The sequence below is a fragment of the Macrosteles quadrilineatus genome, unplaced genomic scaffold (genome assembly GCF_028750875.1).
Source record: "Macrosteles quadrilineatus isolate MER2022 unplaced genomic scaffold, UCM_ALF_1.0 Scaffold_8__2_contigs__length_117827958, whole genome shotgun sequence".
NCBI lineage: Eukaryota > Metazoa > Arthropoda > Insecta > Hemiptera > Cicadellidae > Macrosteles > Macrosteles quadrilineatus.
The window spans coordinates 84,596,980-84,616,086 of NW_026542601.1; the positions used below are offsets into that span (position 1 = coordinate 84,596,980).

A 19,107-nucleotide genomic window follows, 5' to 3' on the forward strand; every position below is an offset into this window, starting at 1 on the left:
AAGCTATAATAAAGGACATAATAGTATGGAAACTGAGAGGTCAGTAGATCTTCACTCATCAGATGCAAAATTAACTCCAATAATTACTGATAAAAGTAAAAGCAAATATCTAACAAGTGACCTAGCTGATTACACTAAAACAAAATGTGAAAAATCATTTGATGTAGGATTTGAGAGTAGTGTTGCTGAGGAATCTGTAACATTTGACCAAGGAAGAAATATTTCACATAAGTTTGATGAAAATAATGGCTCTGTTACTGACAATTATAAAATGATTAAAACAAGCAATGAACAAAAATGTGAGGACAACCCCCTAGAAAGTGCTGCAATAGATCGGTCAAATGATGAGGCTGGAAGAGATTTCAAATTCATGCAGTTTGATGAAAATAATAGCTCTGTTACTGACAATGATAAAATTAAAACAAGCAATGAACAAAAATGTGAGGACAACCCCCTAGAAAGTGCTGCAATAGATCGGTCCAATGATGAGGCTGAAAGAGATTTCAAATTCATGCAGTTTGATGAAAATAATGGCTCTGTTACTGACAATGATAAAACTATTAAAACAAGCAATGAACAAAAATGTGAGGACAACCCCCTAGAAAGTGCTGCAATAGATCGGTCCAATGATGAGACTGAAAGAGATTTCAAATTCATGCAAGAAAACCAGGATACTCTTGTAAATGACACAAATTGGAATCATGTTTATGGAAAACTTGTAACCCAAGTAAATGAGCTTAGAGAAGATTTAGAACATTCTTCCTTAAAGCTCAGGCAGAGTGCAGAATATGTTAAGAATTTAGAGGAAGAGTGTTTAAAGTTGGAAAAGGAAATAAAAGATAAAATTCATCTACTTGAAAATAAATTTGCTGCATTAGACCAAAAAGAAAAGGGTAACTGTGAAGACATAAATGCATTGCTACCAACTATTGGTGTAAATAATTCTCTATTAGCAATGCAGGAAGCTATTGAGAAATCAATAAATGCATTAAAGGAGGCCTCCACCTCTATGTTTTCAAATGTAAGTAAGATTTAATATGCGATTAATGTGAAAAACACATTTTGCACTTGTCTCTTTAAGGGAAAATGACTTTAATTTATTTACGGTTGTATATTGTGGTGACTGATGACCAGGATTTTCTAATATAAGTAGGAACCTATCATAAATTCATGAATTCCGGAAACTGCAACAATATACCTATTAAAAACTCACTGTCAAAACAGCAATCCTACCTTGTTTAGCGGACGTGCACGATTCTTGTTCCTCAGGGGCTTAATCATAGTTTGTAATCCCTGGTTAATACATTGATAACACAGAAATATGATCTAAAAAAAAACATAAATAATTCTGTGTAGGACCGCATGGTATGACCGCGTGTTACTGTATGTTGTATAAGTATAACAATCAGAGTCATTAGTCCCGGACCAAGCGTACGTTCAAACATCGACGGCGGTTATTTCATTCACGTCGTCGCATCAAGAAACTAAATTGTGATCGCGGGAGTGATGACGAAGTGTCCACGATCATGGGAGAATGACTTACAGCTTCAAGCGTCGCTGCCGTGGCAAACGGATGATCCCAGATTTTGCTACGATCGCGGGACCGGGAACGGGGGGGGGGAGATGCTTACATCTTACATGCCGTTATCTCAATCACCAAAGCATTGGAAAAGTGATTCGGTGACTTGAGAGAGTTGCAATCAATATAGGCTAAGTTATATTGATTGCAACTGCTCTCTCAAGTCAACGAAATCGCTTTTCCAATGATTTGGTGATTGAGAGTTTCAATTTGGACAAAGCAAAGTAACTTGACACCCATGGACCCGTTGACATAGTGGCGTAAAAGCCCTTTTGGTAGCTGCCTCGTTCACCTGCCATCCAGAGGTTGTTTAGTTGTTTAATCATTAGTTAAAGGCGGCCGTGATTATGCCCTAACGTCTACATGTCCCAATAGCATCACACGTAAAACAGGCTTCAGATTTTGTAACCGAACGAGAAGCCTACTTGTAGTGAAAATATTGAAGGTTTGAAGTAGAAAGCATATACTGTAAACTCATCATGGTCCTGTAAACTCGTTTAGGAGTAACAATATTCAAGAGAGATTTAATCCATGGTAGTGATAATCCACGATACATGCCTGTCATATATGACATATAGGAAGTTCAAAGCTACTCTGTGGTGTTTGAGATATGGATCTTCTTTTTACCTTTCTTTACATAGTTTGTTTGTTTGTCTATGATAAGTTGCATGACTGTCGTTTATTGTACCTTCTCTTCTGTCAACTACTAAAGAAAGGATAATCATTATTTTATATTAAAATAACAAAAGACATCTTAACAATTTACTGTAAGTACTTTCCCCGCAAATGATAGAGTATTCATTGCCATTTTTTAACCAATATTAAGGCCCTAATATTTAAAAAATTTGAATTAGATAATTTGCAGCTTTGCTGTGCTATAGGTTAGCTTAGTTCTTGAACAAGCTTATAATTACAAATAGGCTAGCCTAATTCAAGATTATGTTAAAACTGGTAAAATATTTTTTTGGCTAAAACCTGTTGGAAGTATTTTGAGTTAGATAGGTAGGCCTATTCAAGTAAACTTAACCTTGATTTAAAAGGTAAGAAACACTAGGTTTGAAAAGATTTGCTAAAATTAGCCTTACTTAGGCCTAGGCCTACTTGTGATGATCCCACTAGTACCTTTCCAGCTGTGGTCGTCAAAGGTATTTAATTGTCAGGTAGGGCCTATCTTCTCTTACTCCTCCAAAAATTCTTCCACTTTGTAGGCCTTTTCTAAAAATTACTTCTAAGTAATTTTTGAGTTTTTTCTTGAGTAAGTCTTGTCTTGGCAGCTTCTTATGTCTTCTGTCAATTTATTAAATATTTTACTTGCTGAGTGGTGTGGTCCAGCTATTACCAATGATGTTTGGTGACAATTCAGGTGTAGGACATAACTAAACTTAGCCTAGGCTAAGTTTTTTATGGTTTTGTTCTGGTATTATAATTACGTAACTTAACTTATTTTGTGGTTGCGTTTGAAGACTTCTAGAAATTTCCATCATAGCTGAATCCAATATTTAAACAGAGGTAAGGGTGGGACCTTAAGATTAATAAAAAGCGGTCTGCAATGTTCTAAAAGATGGGTTCTAGGCCTACATATTATTCTAATAATTATCTTTTGTAGTAGAAAGACTCTGTTTGCTTCACTGCTGTTGCCCCTAAGTACGATGCCATAACTCAATACGCTATGAAAGCAGCCATAATATACTTTCATCAGGATATGATGGTCCACTATATTTAGCATTCTGCGCATAAGACAGCATACCACCGCAAGTCTTGAGGTTATGTGTAGGCCTAGGCCTACCTCAATTTTTATTTACTGTTTCTCCCTTTTACCCTTTGTGCCTTAGAGCACACTGTAATCACTTTCACATCACCTGGACCAGCAGTGCACTGTTACTGCCCGTTGCAAAACGCTCCCTTTACACTGCTAGTATAAATCCAAGCCTAGCTTTTGTTATGCCTTGTGTTTTGTGTGTGTTGTGTTCTACGTGTGCAGATTGATAAGTTGAAGCCCCTGACGGATAAGATTGTGGCTTATAACAAATTCTGAATTTACCAAGGTCATTGACAATGTAAAATTCGGTACCGTACTGTACCTTATGTATATTATAACTTTTTGTGATTTTGTGAGGCCTCGATTAATGATGGAACCCTCTGTTTAGATGGTGGAAGGAGAAGGAGTCACCCCGGCGTACATGCAGATGGCCCATTGGCGCTTCACTCTCAAGTTGCCAGAGTACCAGGGAGATAAAGAACTCAAGGAGAAGCTGATGACTGGAATAAAACAGGGAAACATGGCTCCATATTACAAAGAGGTGATTAAATTTATGTAAATACCATGGAACTTTTCTTTAATTAATTTTACTTTCATTTAATTCTAGGTGGTGAAACTTAAATCATTTATCAACCATTACCGATGGCATTTCATACTTACATCTCAGTGCTACTAACCGTTTAACTTTTGTACTGCTAGGTCTAACGTAAACAAATTATACAGTAATTGAGGACTTTTGGACTTGATTGTGTAGGCTACTTAACTCTTTATTTTTCTCTAAACTTTTTTTTGAAGCAATTCTCTGATTTCTACACCAAGAAAGATATTTTACATTCAAAGAAACTAATTTGTCTTAAAAGATTAATGTATGCAAACAAATTTAGAAAAACTAAAATTGTTTTTTGATGACTGTTACAGGTATGTGCAGACCTAGGCTGGGAGTTCGACACCAAGCTGTATGACGAGATGAGTGTAGCCAATACCAAGCGACTTGAGGAGTTGGAGAAGGAACATGAAAACAACGTAATGGACGAGGAAGACCAAAGCCAGCTGTGTGGAGTGTGGCAAAGCAAACTGGACTATCTGTGCTCCATCGGGGACAGGGAGAACGCAACGGTTAGTGTTCAATGTTTATTCTGTCATATATTTTTACACCAGTGGCATTAGCCTACTATGGTTATGTTGATGTGCAACGTGATTCTATTAAAACTTTATTAATTCAATCGCTTCAACGATACCGGTACCTTGATTAATGGTATCTAAATTCAAAATCTATCCCTCAGGGTTAAACCAAAGACCCTGAAATTGGTCGATTGAAATTATATCTCTTATCACTTAGTTACCCAGAATATTTGGTCGCACTGTGCAGAGGCTGCCTTTTGGACTGTAAAATGACTCTTAATTACAAAATAATTAATAAATGCACGCATATTAACTCAACACAAAATCTATTTCATGAATGTTTACAAAACAAAAACAATAGAAAAACATATGATAGTAAAAATATGTATAAATGAATTATAAACAGTCTTAGAGAAGACATAACAGTCTCCCCCACTATTTTGAACTTGCAGTGTATTATTATGAAAGCACAAAGTCCTTGTATCGGCCCGGCATTTGCCTTTGTCGCCTTGATCTTTCTTGATTCTCAGGAATATGGCTATTGTTCGTTTCTGTTCCCTGAACTACTGGAACCTCTGCATTGTTTGCTTTGGGAGTTGGTGGTCTTTCGGAAATTGACGGTCCTTCGGAAGTTGATGGTCCTTCGGAAGTTGATGGTCCTTCGGAAGTTGATGGTCTTACGGAAGTTGATGGTCTTTCAGGAGTTGATGGTCTTTCAGGAGTTGATGGTCTTTCAGGAGTTGATGGTCTTTCAGGAGTTGATGGTCTTAAGGGAGTTGATGGTCTTTCAGGAATTGACAGTCTTTCAGGATTAGAACAAGTAACAGCCTTAGAATTTTCTTTTGTGCTGTGTTTAGAAGCCCGTGGAACATCATATATGTGGATTGGTCCCGTGGTAACAATTTTTGGTTTTGGTATCAAAGTAGACCGCAATTGATCAATGTGTCGTTTAACAAGTCAGCCTGACTTGTCAAGGGAAACTAGATAGTGTCGAGTTCCCAACTTTTTGTTTACTTCTCCAAACTCCCAAACGTTCTTGTTGTTTATGAAGAGACGAACCTGAACTCTCTCCCCCTCGTTGAATGAACGTGCAGATGGAGCAAAATATGTAACGTACTTTCTCAGGTTTTTACCTTTGTACAGCATTCAGACCTTTTCGGGGATTTTAGGACTCAGATTGACTGAACACTTGCATGGATTACAACACATTTATTATTTCAGGACTATTTACACAAAAACTATACACAATATATACAAATCTCTTCTGTTCGTGAAGCCCAACCTGTGGCTTCTCCCACTTGCTCCACGGCTCTCAGGAGTCCTAGCAGCACGGCTCTACAGACTTCCCCTCTCGGCTCCTGCAGACCTTATCTCTCGGCTCCTTCAGTCCTCCCCTCTCGACTCCTGCAGTCCTCTCCTTCTCTCGGCTCTCGTAGTCCTCTCCTCGGCTCCTGCAGTCCTCTCCTTCTCTCGGCTCCTGCAGTCCTCTCCTCGGCTCCTGCAGTCCTCTCCTTCTCTCGGCTCCTGCAGTCCTCTCCTCTCGGCTCCTGCAGTTCTATCCTCTCAGCTCCTGCAGTCCTCTAGCTCCGTCTCGAGAAGTGCTGGGCGGCTCTACAACCAGAGCCCAAACGCAGCAGCTCCCTACGAGGTCGCCTGTCCCACTGTCGGATGCAGACTGCCCGAGAAGTGCTGGGCGAATCGCTGTCCCAAGCGCAGCAGCTCCTCGTGATGTCGCCAGCAACGCTGACGGATGTCGACTGCCCTCTCTCCTAGACGGCACTGCTCTTACATAGTGGAGGTGGGCCTCTTAATCCCCCTCCAGACGGATTCATGGTCCCGGGAGGCAGCTCCATTGGCCACCGGGGACTTAAACGGAAATAAAACGGATGCTGGGGCTCAACACGCCAACCAGCTGCACCGGGCTCAACACGCCTCTAGTGCCGGAACGGAATGTACCGGGCTCAACACGCCTCTAGTACAGGAACGGAATGTACCGGGCTCAACACGCCTCTAGTGCTGGGGACGGGATGCACCGAGCTCAACACGCCTCTAGTGCTGAGGAACGGGAAGCACCGAGCTCAACACGCCTCTGGTGCTGGGGGACGGGATGCACCGAGCTCACCACGCCTCTAGTGCGGGGGAACGGGAAGCACCGAGCTCAACACGCCTCTAGTGCTGGGGAACGGGATGCACCGAGCTCAACACGCCTCTAGTGCTGGGGGACGGGATGCACCGAGCTCAACACGCCTCTAGTGCGGGGACGGGAAGCACCGAGCTCAACACGCCTCTAGTGCTGGGGAACGGGATGCACCGAGCTCAACACGCCTCTAGTGCGGGTACGGGAAGCACCGAGCTCAACACGCCTCTAGTGCGGGGGACGGGATGCACCGAGCTCAACACGCCTCTAGTGCTGGGGAACGGGAAGCACCGAGCTCAACACGCCTCTAGTGCTGGGGGACAGGATGCACCGAGCTCAACACGCCTCTAGTGCGGGTACGGGAAGCACCGAGCTCAACACGCCTCTAGTGCTGGGGGACAGGAAGCACCGAGCTCAACACGCCTCTAGTGCTGGGGAACGGGAAGCACCGAGCTCAACACGCCTCTAGTGCTGGGGGACAGGATGCACCGAGCTCAACACGCCTCTAGTGTGGGGATGGGATGCACCGAGCTCAACACGCCTCTAGTGCTGGGGAACGGGAAGCACCGAGCTCAACACGCCTCTAGTGCTGGGGGACAGGATGCACCGAGCTCAACACGCCTCTAGTGCGGGGATGGGATGCACCGAGCTCAACACGCCTCTAGTGCGGGGAAGGGACCCACCGGTGGCGCCTACCGGCGGGGGCGGGCCCGGAGGCCCAACTCACGAAGTCCCCTAAGGATGCTCCTTATATAGGGCCAGAAAGTGCTTGGAGGGTGGGGGGAAGTACCCAGTACCGGCCCCCGGCGAAAGTACTGGGCCTTTTCCCTCAGCACTTTCCCTCAGTCCTTTTCCCTCATGTCACCGAGTACCTTTCCTGGTGTTTACCTCAGGTCTTCTGAAACACTTCATTACACTCCCCCCTTTCTTTATGAAAACAAAAGAAAAGAAAAAAAACGTCTTTCTTAAAACCAATATCCCATTCCAGGTCAAAATAAATAATGATTTCCTTTCAACTAACAACAACTCTTCAAATATGGAAAAAAAAATCTTCTTCACAAAATGCAAATCATAACAAAAACTTCTCAAACGACATTTGAAATGAAACCAATTTTTACAGTTTTCCCTTTGTGTCTATAATACTTTACTTTCATTGTCCTATCTCTGAATTTGCGCTCCCTCCTTTGAGGCTTCTGGTCCTCCCTTTGCCATTTCTTAAGCGAAAATGATTTTTCTCTCTCAAATGTAGCATTTACGATCTGGGGTTTCCCCGGTATGGTTCCTTTAAAGTCTCTGGTATTAGGAACAAAATTTGATCCTCTGTCTGGTAGCAATGTCTCATCTCTTTCAACGTAAAAATTTAGATTCAATTTAGGTTCGGTAAAATAGATTACAGGACAACTGTCAGTGGTACTCACGGTTTCCTTCTCTGCCTCTGGCACCTTTTGTATCGTGGTCATCGCTTCTTCTTTACCAACTATTGCTGACGAAGCAGTTGTCTTACATGGGGGCTCCAGATAACTCTTAGTGCAGCTACTGATGGAGTGCTTTTCATCCATGGTCGCAGAAGTCGGTGGACACACAATTTTCTTCAGCACCTCCTGTAACTCATTAACCTTTCTTTTATAAATCCATGATGATCCAAGATTCACCTCATCTTTTTGTGTATACTGACTTTTTATTTTAGATACAACTCCAGACATTTTGTTCATAATTTTCTTAAAATGTCCTCAGTAACAATGAGTCCTCCCCTTGGTCTGTTTCACAAGTGTCAGTCAATCAGGTCCCTGTTCGGGCGCCAAAATATGTAACGTACTTTCTCAGGTTTTTACCTTTGTACAGCATTCAGACCTTTTCGGGGATTTTAGGACTCAGATTGACTGAACACTTGCATGGATTACAACACATTTATTATTTCAGGACTATTTACACAAAAACTATACACAATATATACAAATCTCTTCTGTTCGTGAAGCCCAACCTGTGGCTTCTCCCACTTGCTCCACGGCTCTCAGGAGTCCTAGCAGCACGGCTCTACAGACTTCCCCTCTCGGCTCCTGCAGACCTTATCTCTCGGCTCCTTCAGTCCTCCCCTCTCGACTCCTGCAGTCCTCTCCTTCTCTCGGCTCTCGTAGTCCTCTCCTCGGCTCCTGCAGTCCTCTCCTTCTCTCGGCTCCTGCAGTCCTCTCCTCGGCTCCTGCAGTCCTCTCCTTCTCTCGGCTCCTGCAGTCCTCTCCTCTCGGCTCCTGCAGTTCTATCCTCTCAGCTCCTGCAGTCCTCTAGCTCCGTCTCGAGAAGTGCTGGGCGGCTCTACAACCAGAGCCCAAACGCAGCAGCTCCCTACGAGGTCGCCTGTCCCACTGTCGGATGCAGACTGCCCGAGAAGTGCTGGGCGAATCGCTGTCCCAAGCGCAGCAGCTCCTCGTGATGTCGCCAGCAACGCTGACGGATGTCGACTGCCCTCTCTCCTAGACGGCACTGCTCTTACATAGTGGAGGTGGGCCTCTTAATCCCCCTCCAGACGGATTCATGGTCCCGGGAGGCAGCTCCATTGGCCACCGGGGACTTAAACGGAAATAAAACGGATGCTGGGGCTCAACACGCCAACCAGCTGCACCGGGCTCAACACGCCTCTAGTGCCGGAACGGAATGTACCGGGCTCAACACGCCTCTAGTACAGGAACGGAATGTACCGGGCTCAACACGCCTCTAGTGCTGGGGACGGGATGCACCGAGCTCAACACGCCTCTAGTGCTGAGGAACGGGAAGCACCGAGCTCAACACGCCTCTGGTGCTGGGGGACGGGATGCACCGAGCTCACCACGCCTCTAGTGCGGGGGAACGGGAAGCACCGAGCTCAACACGCCTCTAGTGCTGGGGAACGGGATGCACCGAGCTCAACACGCCTCTAGTGCTGGGGGACGGGATGCACCGAGCTCAACACGCCTCTAGTGCGGGGACGGGAAGCACCGAGCTCAACACGCCTCTAGTGCTGGGGAACGGGATGCACCGAGCTCAACACGCCTCTAGTGCGGGTACGGGAAGCACCGAGCTCAACACGCCTCTAGTGCGGGGGACGGGATGCACCGAGCTCAACACGCCTCTAGTGCTGGGGAACGGGAAGCACCGAGCTCAACACGCCTCTAGTGCTGGGGGACAGGATGCACCGAGCTCAACACGCCTCTAGTGCGGGTACGGGAAGCACCGAGCTCAACACGCCTCTAGTGCTGGGGGACAGGAAGCACCGAGCTCAACACGCCTCTAGTGCTGGGGAACGGGAAGCACCGAGCTCAACACGCCTCTAGTGCTGGGGGACAGGATGCACCGAGCTCAACACGCCTCTAGTGTGGGGATGGGATGCACCGAGCTCAACACGCCTCTAGTGCTGGGGAACGGGAAGCACCGAGCTCAACACGCCTCTAGTGCTGGGGGACAGGATGCACCGAGCTCAACACGCCTCTAGTGCGGGGATGGGATGCACCGAGCTCAACACGCCTCTAGTGCGGGGAAGGGACCCACCGGTGGCGCCTACCGGCGGGGGCGGGCCCGGAGGCCCAACTCACGAAGTCCCCTAAGGATGCTCCTTATATAGGGCCAGAAAGTGCTTGGAGGGTGGGGGGAAGTACCCAGTACCGGCCCCCGGCGAAAGTACTGGGCCTTTTCCCTCAGCACTTTCCCTCAGTCCTTTTCCCTCATGTCACCGAGTACCTTTCCTGGTGTTTACCTCAGGTCTTCTGAAACACTTCATTACAAGTTGAAGCTTTTTGTACGTTGGGAAAAATAGCATCCATTCGTATTCTTAACTTCCTGTGGAGGTAAAGTTCAGCCGGTGATTTGCCACATGCTAGAGGAGTTGCCCGGTACCGCATTAAGATCTTCTGGACCTTTATTGCCATTGGTATGTTTTCCGAAGCTGTGGACTTCAGGCGGTTCTTCAATGTTTGAACAGAGCGTTCTGCTAAGCCGTTTGTTGCTGGATGTCCTGGAGATATGAATTTCTGGAAAATGCCGTGCAATTTGCAATAAGCTTGGAATGTATAACTTTGAAAAATTGAGGCGTTGTCAGATACCATAACATTCGGGTAGCCGTGTGTTGCAAAAATCTGTTCAAGCAGATTTATGGTAGCCTATTGGAGCTGGATGGTGCATCTTTGATTACTTTTATCTCCGCCCATTTTGATCTAGCATCAATACACACGAGGAAGTTGAAGCCTTGAAACGGTCCTGCGTAGTCAATGTGTATTCTTTCCCAGTTCTCTTTTGGGATTTCCCACGGGTGATTGGGAGCTTTGGGCGGATTTGACCGTGTTAGTGCACAATTTTCACATCCTTTCACAAGATGCTCAATGTCCTTGTCAATATTTGGCCAGTAAACATAGCGCCGTGCTAGCTGTTTCATTTTTGTGATTCCAAGATGACTTTCGTAAAGTTCATTTAGAATCTTGTTTCTAAGTAGTGATGGAATGTAAACTCTTTCTCCCCGGAAAATAATGTTTTCGACCAACGTAAAATCAGAATCAGTTGAATTGGTGAGTAGGTCTTTCAAAATCTTAGAGAGCACTGGATCTTTGGCTGTCTCGTTCTTAATGATTTCAGCTGTGATTTCATGGCTTGAAATTTGAAAAATAACTTGGCTGCAGATTTGGTGTACCTCTTTTCCGATTTTCTTGTCTTTAGTAGAGTGAGTCTGTGTAAGAGGAGCTCTTGAAAGACAATCCACGTTTTTATTTTCCATGCCCTTTTTGAACACCAACTTGTAATTGAAACCTGACAGATATGATGCATATCTGAGTAAACGAGCTGAAGTCATTTGTGGTAGAGCCTTGTTATGTCTGAAGATCCTAGATATTGGCTGATTATCTGTTACAAGTTGAAATTGAGTCCCGAATAGGTAATAATAGAAGTGGGAGACACCAAAAACTATGGCTAATGCTTCCCGGTCTAGTTGACTATAGTTACATTCGGCATCAGTGAGTGAACGTGAGGCGTAAGCAATTGGCCTCTCAGTACCATCTATTAAGTGGCTAAGAACTGCAGCTAGTCCAGTAGGTGAAGCGTCTGTGGTGAGGACTAACGGTAGTTTTGGATCGAAAGGTACGAGTATCCTGTTACTGCAGAGCTCAGTTTTGATTCGTTGAAAAGCCTTTTCACATTCTGGTGTCCATTCCCATTTCTTATTTTTGCGTAACAAACGTCGCAAAGGAAAAGTGACAGTTGAAGCATCTGGAAAGAAACGAGAGTAGTAAGAAACCATTCCTAAGAATCGTCGTAATTCTTCAACTTTTGATGGACGTGACATTTCTTTAACAGCTTGAACTTTGGTAGGAGATTTCTTTATTTTGTTTAACTCCACCACTCGTCCTAGATATTCTATTTGTTCTTGAAAAAATGAACACTTCTGTTTGTTTATGTGTAAGTCAAAATCTGAGAGTCGTTGAAGACAGGCCTGTAGATTTCTTTTGCACTCATCCATTGTTGAGCCATGGCAAATTATGTCATCAAAGTAGGCCTCGGTTTTAGGCAACCCCTTCAAAATTTGTGTAAGAATTCGGTTGAATTCAGAAGGTGCTGTCTTTATTCCGAAACTTAGACGATTGACACGATATGTTCCACGGTGTGTTGACATTGTCTGGATAATACTGGACTCTTCGTCGACCTTGAGGTGCAGATAAGCTTTGTACAGATCAAGTTTACAAAAGTAACGAGATCCTCTCAAACTATCGAGTACATCGTCAATTTTTCGAATAGGATGGTTTGCCTGGACTATTCGTTCATTCACACCACACTTGTAGTCGACACAGAGACGAACACTTCCATCTGCCTTAGGTATCACGACTAGTGGTGACCCCCAATCACTTGACGTAACAGGCGAAATGATTCCTTCATTTTCAAGTAAATCTAGTTCCTTGTTGACCTGATCAATAAGAGCATGAGGTACGTTCCGTTCACGATTGAAAATAGGCTTTGCTCCTGATCGAAGATGTAATGATACTGTAAAGTTTGGAACGCATCCAATTTTTGGCTCGAAAATTGGCACAAATTTTTCAAACAGTTCCTCAACTGAATTTACTGGTTGTAATTGAAGGGTAGTAGCTGGTCGGTTCATTTCAGCGTCAATTTCACACAGTTCAATACCCAGTCCTCGGATCCATTGGCGCCCTAGAAGTGCATCATGACCTGAAGGGACGATGTGAAGGTCACCTTTGAACTGTTTACCCTTGTATGATACAGAAACTGATACCTTTCCCTCTAGTTTGATTATGTCTCCAGAGTAAGAACGGAAAGCTAGCCTTGATGGTTCTACAGGTACGTTCAGATGTAGACGTTCAAAGTCATTCTTCGCAAGGAGAGAAAATTTAGCCCCACTGTCAACTTCAAAACATTGCAATTTTCCATTTATAGTGACAGAAACAATGTACTTGTCTGAATCATATCCAACTTCAAATAAATCTACGACATCAAAGTTCTGGTAGATCGAATCAATTTTGTGCACTCCGTAATCAGAAGAGTCGTCACTAGAATAATCGTCATCATTTGATCCTGAATGTAGGTTGTTGGTTGAATTTAACTTTGATGTTGATTTCTTAGTCCTTGACATCAGTGTAGTTATGCAGACCGCAGAGACATGTCCTCGTTTTAAACACTCCCCACATTGGAGTTTATACTTGTGTCTGTTACAATTTGCAGCAATGTGTTTGTTACTTCCACATCTAAGACAGAGGCCTTCTATTCCGAGGGCATTGAAGTCAGGTCTTTTGTTATTTGAACGTTGTTTCCAGTTGAGAGATGTCTTGTTGGATGAACGATTGTTAGAGAACTGGTGGGATCGTCTGGAAGACCTTGTAATTTTGTGCACTCCAGCCGAATCCATATTAAAGTTGTTAGAACATGCATGTTGGTGAAATTCTTTGCTTTCAACCTTTGATGCTTCAAGAGCAATAGCTTTCTCTAGAATGTCATCAAACTTTGTGTAAACGGATTGTAAAAGGTGTTCCCTAAGCCAATTGTCCTTCAATCCTCGTATGAACTGTGCCCGCAAGAAAACATCAGCAATTGACACAGATATTCCACATTCATCGTTGGAGCATTCTACTGCAAATTCACATTCTTGAAGATCACGTCTGAGGTCGGCCACAAACTCTGAAATTGACTGGTTTTCTTTTTGAAAGATATTTAAGAAATAATGTTGAGCAACAACAACACTTTTCTTTGGAGTCAATAGTTTCTTGAAGTCATTCAATAGAGTTTCATAATCTAATGATTTGAGTGGCTTGTCTGGGCCCAAAAATGCAGATAGGTTGTTATAATGTTCACTACCTATAGAATTACACAAGAGCTGAGCAATTTTCTTCTTATCAGTCAAACCTTTCATTGTATAATAGTTTTCAAAACGTTCTAAATAGCTGGTACCTAAACTTTTCTTGTTTGGCATTGAAGTTTTCGAATGTAGCAACATTTGACATTGTAGATTGACAGCTTTCTTCTCTGGGTTTTCCAATTGATGTAACAATTGTTTGAATTTGAGCTTGAAACATGTTTGACATCTCACGTACAAGTGCTTTTTGTTGTTCATTGAATGTGTTTAGAAGTAAGGTAAACTGTTGTGCATCCATTATAGTTTGAACTGTATAAAATATTAATGTATCTTGAAACTAGAAATTGAATGTAATTTTTAAAAGTAAATGTGTTGAATTTTTCAGTGGCTAGTTGATTTTCACACTCGTCGCCAATTAAAATGACTCTTATTAATTACAAAATAATTAATAAATGCACGCATATTAACTCAACACAAAATCTATTTCATGAATGTTTACAAAACAAAAACAATAGAAAAACATATGATAGTAAAAATATGTATAAATGAATTATAAACAGTCTTAGAGAAGACATAACAGACTGTATACAGAATTTAGAGTAAAATTCAAGATTAAATTGCATTGATGTGGAAATCATCTTCTGATGTACCGGTACTTATACATTTCCTCAGACCCTGGCCAACTCCAAGGTTGATGACAAGACTGTGCCCAAGAGTCACAGGATCGATGCTGTCTTCTCACTGTTCAGAATCTCCTTTTTCCACGGATGTAACATTAAGGGAATGAGCACAGCGATTGAAAAGGCTACTGAACTAATTGAAGGTAAGGGTGTAGAATGCATCTCTTAAGTAAATTTAATTAAATCACACAAGAAGGCTATAAAAAGTGAGGGAGGAAAATATACTTATTGTTCAGTACATGGAAAACATTAAAATTGGCCAAAAAGACAGAAATTTACATTAACCTGATTACCTACAGAATATGTGTAAAACAGAATTCATAACACAGGAGAGAATTTTAAATCCTACATAGGCCACTGTCCCATTTCTTGATTGATGTAGTTAGCGATTGTCATTAGGCCTACTGTATGTATAAAGTTATAACATGACAAAATGTTATAAATTATAAATGATATGATAGGCTATTTGGAAAGCTAAAGCTTATATTTCAAATAGGCTGCAGTACACACACTGTAATCATTCTACATTTTTGACAAGTGAGCCATTAACAATATATCTTATGCATTTTTAACATTGCTCCTCATCGTCTTTTACAAAGGCCTACATTAAAAAAAAATCATATAGGCCTACATACCTTACTCTTCCAGTCATCCAACATTTTAATTTGAATAACAGTAAAATGCAGCCACACAGGGGGAGTGAGCTGGTCTAGTAGTAGGGCAGGGACTTGGGTCTCTGAGGTCCTGGGTTCGAATCCCGCCAATCACCAATAGATTTGATCTAAGTGATAATGCCACTACTACCTTTAGTCCTAGCCTGAAGTAATTTGGACAATTCTAGGCTAGAACCTATAGGGAAAAAATGCAGCACACATCATAAACCTATATTTCAACTTTCTCATTCCGTTCGCCTAACAAACCGCAACTTGTGACCAAGGTGTCCGTTGTTTAAATCCTTTTAACAGTTTCCATTAATTTGTTGTTATTTTACCAAGGTATCAGCGGTGGGGACTGGAGTGCTCGTAATAAGCTGAAGGCCTACGAGGGTGTTTGGAGTTTGGCCATCAGAGACTTCACCCGGGCTGCTCATCTGTTCGTCGACGTAGTTCCCACATTTGAGTCGTACGAGCTGGCTGACTTTGGTACCATTATCCGCTACACCGTGCTGTCTTGTATGATCGCTCTGCCCCGGTGTGACCTGAGGAAGAAGCTAATGCTGCACGGAGTTATGGCGCAAGCTCTTCATTCTCAGTATCAGGTATTTGATTTTTGTGGCACTATTTCTTATTTTTGTGGGAAATTATTGATGAACTGTACCAAACAAGGTATAGGCTAGTGGTAGTGTCTTTGGCTGAATAAGTTGGACATTGCTGATTTAAGCTGAGCTGCCTACACTATCATAACACTGCGGCCACTATTGCCAATTTGATTTATAGTACAACACTGTCTATAGATCAGTGCAAGGATATACAGGGTGTATCTAAACTCTCTGGAACGCTTTTGTATATTTGTTCCTTAAGTCGAAACAATGAAAAAAACATATAAAAAAATGGATCTAAAATGCCTCGTTTTCTATCTGTTTGTGATTTTGACAAATGTATCCATAACTTTAAACCTGCTAAGCAATTGACTTCAAGCCTAGTGCATAAGTAAAGACAAAGTACAAAGTATCAGATTTCTAAGTTCTACCAAGCACTATGTTTGATTCGTCTATCCAGGATCTAAGGGAGTATTTCGTGTCGCTGTACGACGGTCGCTACTCAGACTTCCTCGTTTGCTTGGCTCGTATTGAGGTTGAGATGAAGAGGGATCCGTTGCTGCATCCCCACTACCGTCACTACGTCCAGGAGATGAGGCTGCGAGCCTACAAACAGATATTACAGGCTTACCGCTCTCTCAGGTAACTGATTTTAGGAGCTTGTCAAATAAAATAAAAATTGATCATGCCATGATGAATGTAATCATGGTCAGTTATATAACCTACAGGAATACCGTTCATTCACTTATAAAGTACGCTAAGTATGACTATTACAGGGACCAAATTGAACAGGCTAATGGTGACGCAAAACGTTTTTGGGGAGTTGTGAACGAGGCTGCCGGCCACTCAGATAGAAAACAACTTTTCCCTGTGCAGTAGTTTGCCGATTCCAACGACGTTGTCACTCCCGACCATGTCAAATCTATTTCCAATTTATTCAGCAACTATTTTGCATCGGTTGGAGTAGAGCTCGCTACAGCTTTACACCCTGATGGCCCTCCTCCAATGTTGGTGGAGGCCGATTCCAGCCAGGAGTCTGTCTTCCGATTCTAGCCGGTCACCAGGGAACAGATTACTGAGGTCGTCAGGAGTATTAGAGGAGGTTCTGCACCAGGCCTTGACAATATTTCAGCAAAATTTGTAAAGAAATCTCTTACCTGTACTATTGAACCACTTTACTATGTTATCAATAGTAGTTTAAAAACTGGAGAGTTTCTGAATATCTTACAAATGGCTAAAGTCATTCCCTTATATAAATCTGATAAATCTAACTATAGACCTATTTCCCTTCTAACGGTGTTTTCCAAAATATTTGAGAAATGTGTGAAAATCCAATTGTCAAATTACTTAAATCAAGAAAAAGGAGGATAGCAGCTAGCTCAAAATCCTGGCCTAGAGCCTTTCCTTGAACAAAATTAAATCAAGGAAATATAGTTTGCAGTTTACAGTACGGTTTTTGTAATGACAGAAATACTTCAGACGCTCTATTCGATCTTACAAAGTTTATCTTTGAATCATTCAGTGAAAACAAAAAAATTCTTATAACTTTTTTGGATCTTACCATAGCCTTTGATTCAATTGACAGAAACATGCTAATAAGTAAATTAGAATGTATAGGTATCGAAGGGCCAACTGTAAGATGGTTTGCGAACTATTTTAAGTCTCGGGAACAAGTAGTTTCCATAAATGGAGTTGTGAGTGATGTAACACCGGTAGAATATGGTGTGGTTCAAGGCAGTACTCTCGGACCTCTATTATTTTACATTAATTACATATCTAAAGTTAAATTAAATAGCAAGGTGATACTGTTCGCTGACACGGCGGTTGTGACCACTGGCAGTGTGGGACGAGGGCAGGGAGCAATCAGAAGGATTACTCAAATCGTTGTACTCATAATTTTGTGCAGTTTCATGCATCACCAAATCACTTATTATTACTTTAAAAAAACAAATAATTTAGTATATTGAAGCGTTATTGTGCGCCTAATGGTTACGGAGAAAATTCCAAAAAATTTTAAATTTTAAATTCCCATGTTATTCTTGTGGAGAAAATGAAAACTGTTGTAGTTTGCTTGTTTATGAACATATTTTGATCGAATTTGGAAAATACATTAATTTCTTATTAAACTATTAACATTTTACAACAAAAAAACACTTTTACCCTCCCTGTTTTTAAGGAGACATTTTAGTGTAAATCCAATCAGGCAAATAGAAATTCGCTTAGTCTGCAGGTTTGCTGCGGCGGGGGTATTTACTACTACGGTTGAACTTTAAGAATTTAGTCTGAACCAGTTAAGCCTATGGAGAAGTGTTTTTACTGAAATCTAAACTGTAATCTCTGTCCATTTCCAGTCTGGACTACATGGCCCAGTCGTTCGGTGTGACCAGTGAGTTTATTGAGCGGGAGGTGGCCAGGTTTGCGGCCGCTGGGAGACTTCAGTGCAAGATAGACTCAGTGGCTGGGACAGTGATCACGAGTGCTCATCTGGACGACTCCGTCCGCAGCAAGGAAGCTCCTGAGGCTAGCCTGGACAGGAACATTCTCTACCAGACAACCGTCAAGCGAGGAGACATTCTCCTCAACCGACTCAAGAAACTGGCCAGAGTCATGGACTTCTAGAACAGTCGTGTCGCTTTAATTTATATTCATCAATAAACTTCTTTTTGTTATAAATGCTAACTAAAAATGTGTTTCTTATTTCTTTGCCGTCGAGGTATTGGGTGGACATCTTGAAAACGTTAATTCCATTTGTCATAAAATAATTTCCAAACATTTCACCTGTTGTCCAGGGAGATATGCTTGTTTACTGTGAGGAGTAAATCATTTAAAGGTCTCTCATTTCCAGTTGAGGAGGTTCAAATTGAACTAGTCAGAATTTGTGAGTAAAAGTCAGGATGTTTAGCTAGCCAACCCTTAGTTGGCTGATGATGACAGTATGTAATTATATCACCCTTGGTATCTTGCAATTACCATAGAACATACACTGTCTATCAAGAACTAAAAAATGTCTCTTTAGACAACAATTCTGGGAAATAAGAACCAGGGTTTACTGTAGTGCAGTATCTTACTGGTTCGTCTTGTGGAGCTGTTCTCCACTACAATTATTAATTTTAGCAAACGACATGTAACAAGTAACAACACAATTACAATCATCCCATAGAATTATAACAATACAATTATGAATGATCCCATCCTGTATTATAGCTCCACCATCGTAAAGAAGAAGTATTATGGTATTACGTCTAAGTAATTGGTCC

General features: G+C 42.3%; 1 protein-coding gene across 2 annotated transcripts; it reads left to right on the top strand.

Annotated features, from left to right (window-relative positions):
* Positions 1 to 946: 946 nt before the first annotated feature.
* Positions 947 to 18,530, top strand: LOC128999936 (26S proteasome non-ATPase regulatory subunit 6-like). Of its 2 annotated transcripts, none has more exons than XM_054426723.1 (7): positions 947 to 1,021; positions 3,727 to 3,879; positions 4,257 to 4,454; positions 14,585 to 14,735; positions 15,588 to 15,850; positions 16,311 to 16,492; positions 18,202 to 18,530. In XM_054426723.1, the coding sequence occupies exons 1-7, from the start codon at positions 956 to 958 to the stop codon at positions 18,467 to 18,469; spliced, it is 1,281 nt and encodes a 426-aa protein (XP_054282698.1). In that variant the 5' UTR covers positions 947 to 955; the 3' UTR covers positions 18,470 to 18,530. The 2 variants fall into 2 exon arrangements, with proteins under 2 accessions (XP_054282698.1, XP_054282699.1); XM_054426724.1 differs by lacking the exon at positions 947 to 1,021 and adding an exon at positions 2,237 to 2,346.
* The last annotated feature ends 577 nt before the right edge of the window (positions 18,531 to 19,107 follow it).

Coding starts and splice junctions, on each gene's coding strand:
- LOC128999936 (XM_054426723.1), top strand. CDS start 956: ATGCAGGAAGCTATTGAGAAATCAATAAATGCATTAAAGGAGGCCTCC. Junction 4,455..14,584: donor GGGACAGGGAGAACGCAACG/GTTAGTGTTCAA, acceptor ACATTTCCTCAG/ACCCTGGCCAACTCCAAGGT. Junction 15,851..16,310: donor CTCTTCATTCTCAGTATCAG/GTATTTGATTTT, acceptor TCGTCTATCCAG/GATCTAAGGGAGTATTTCGT.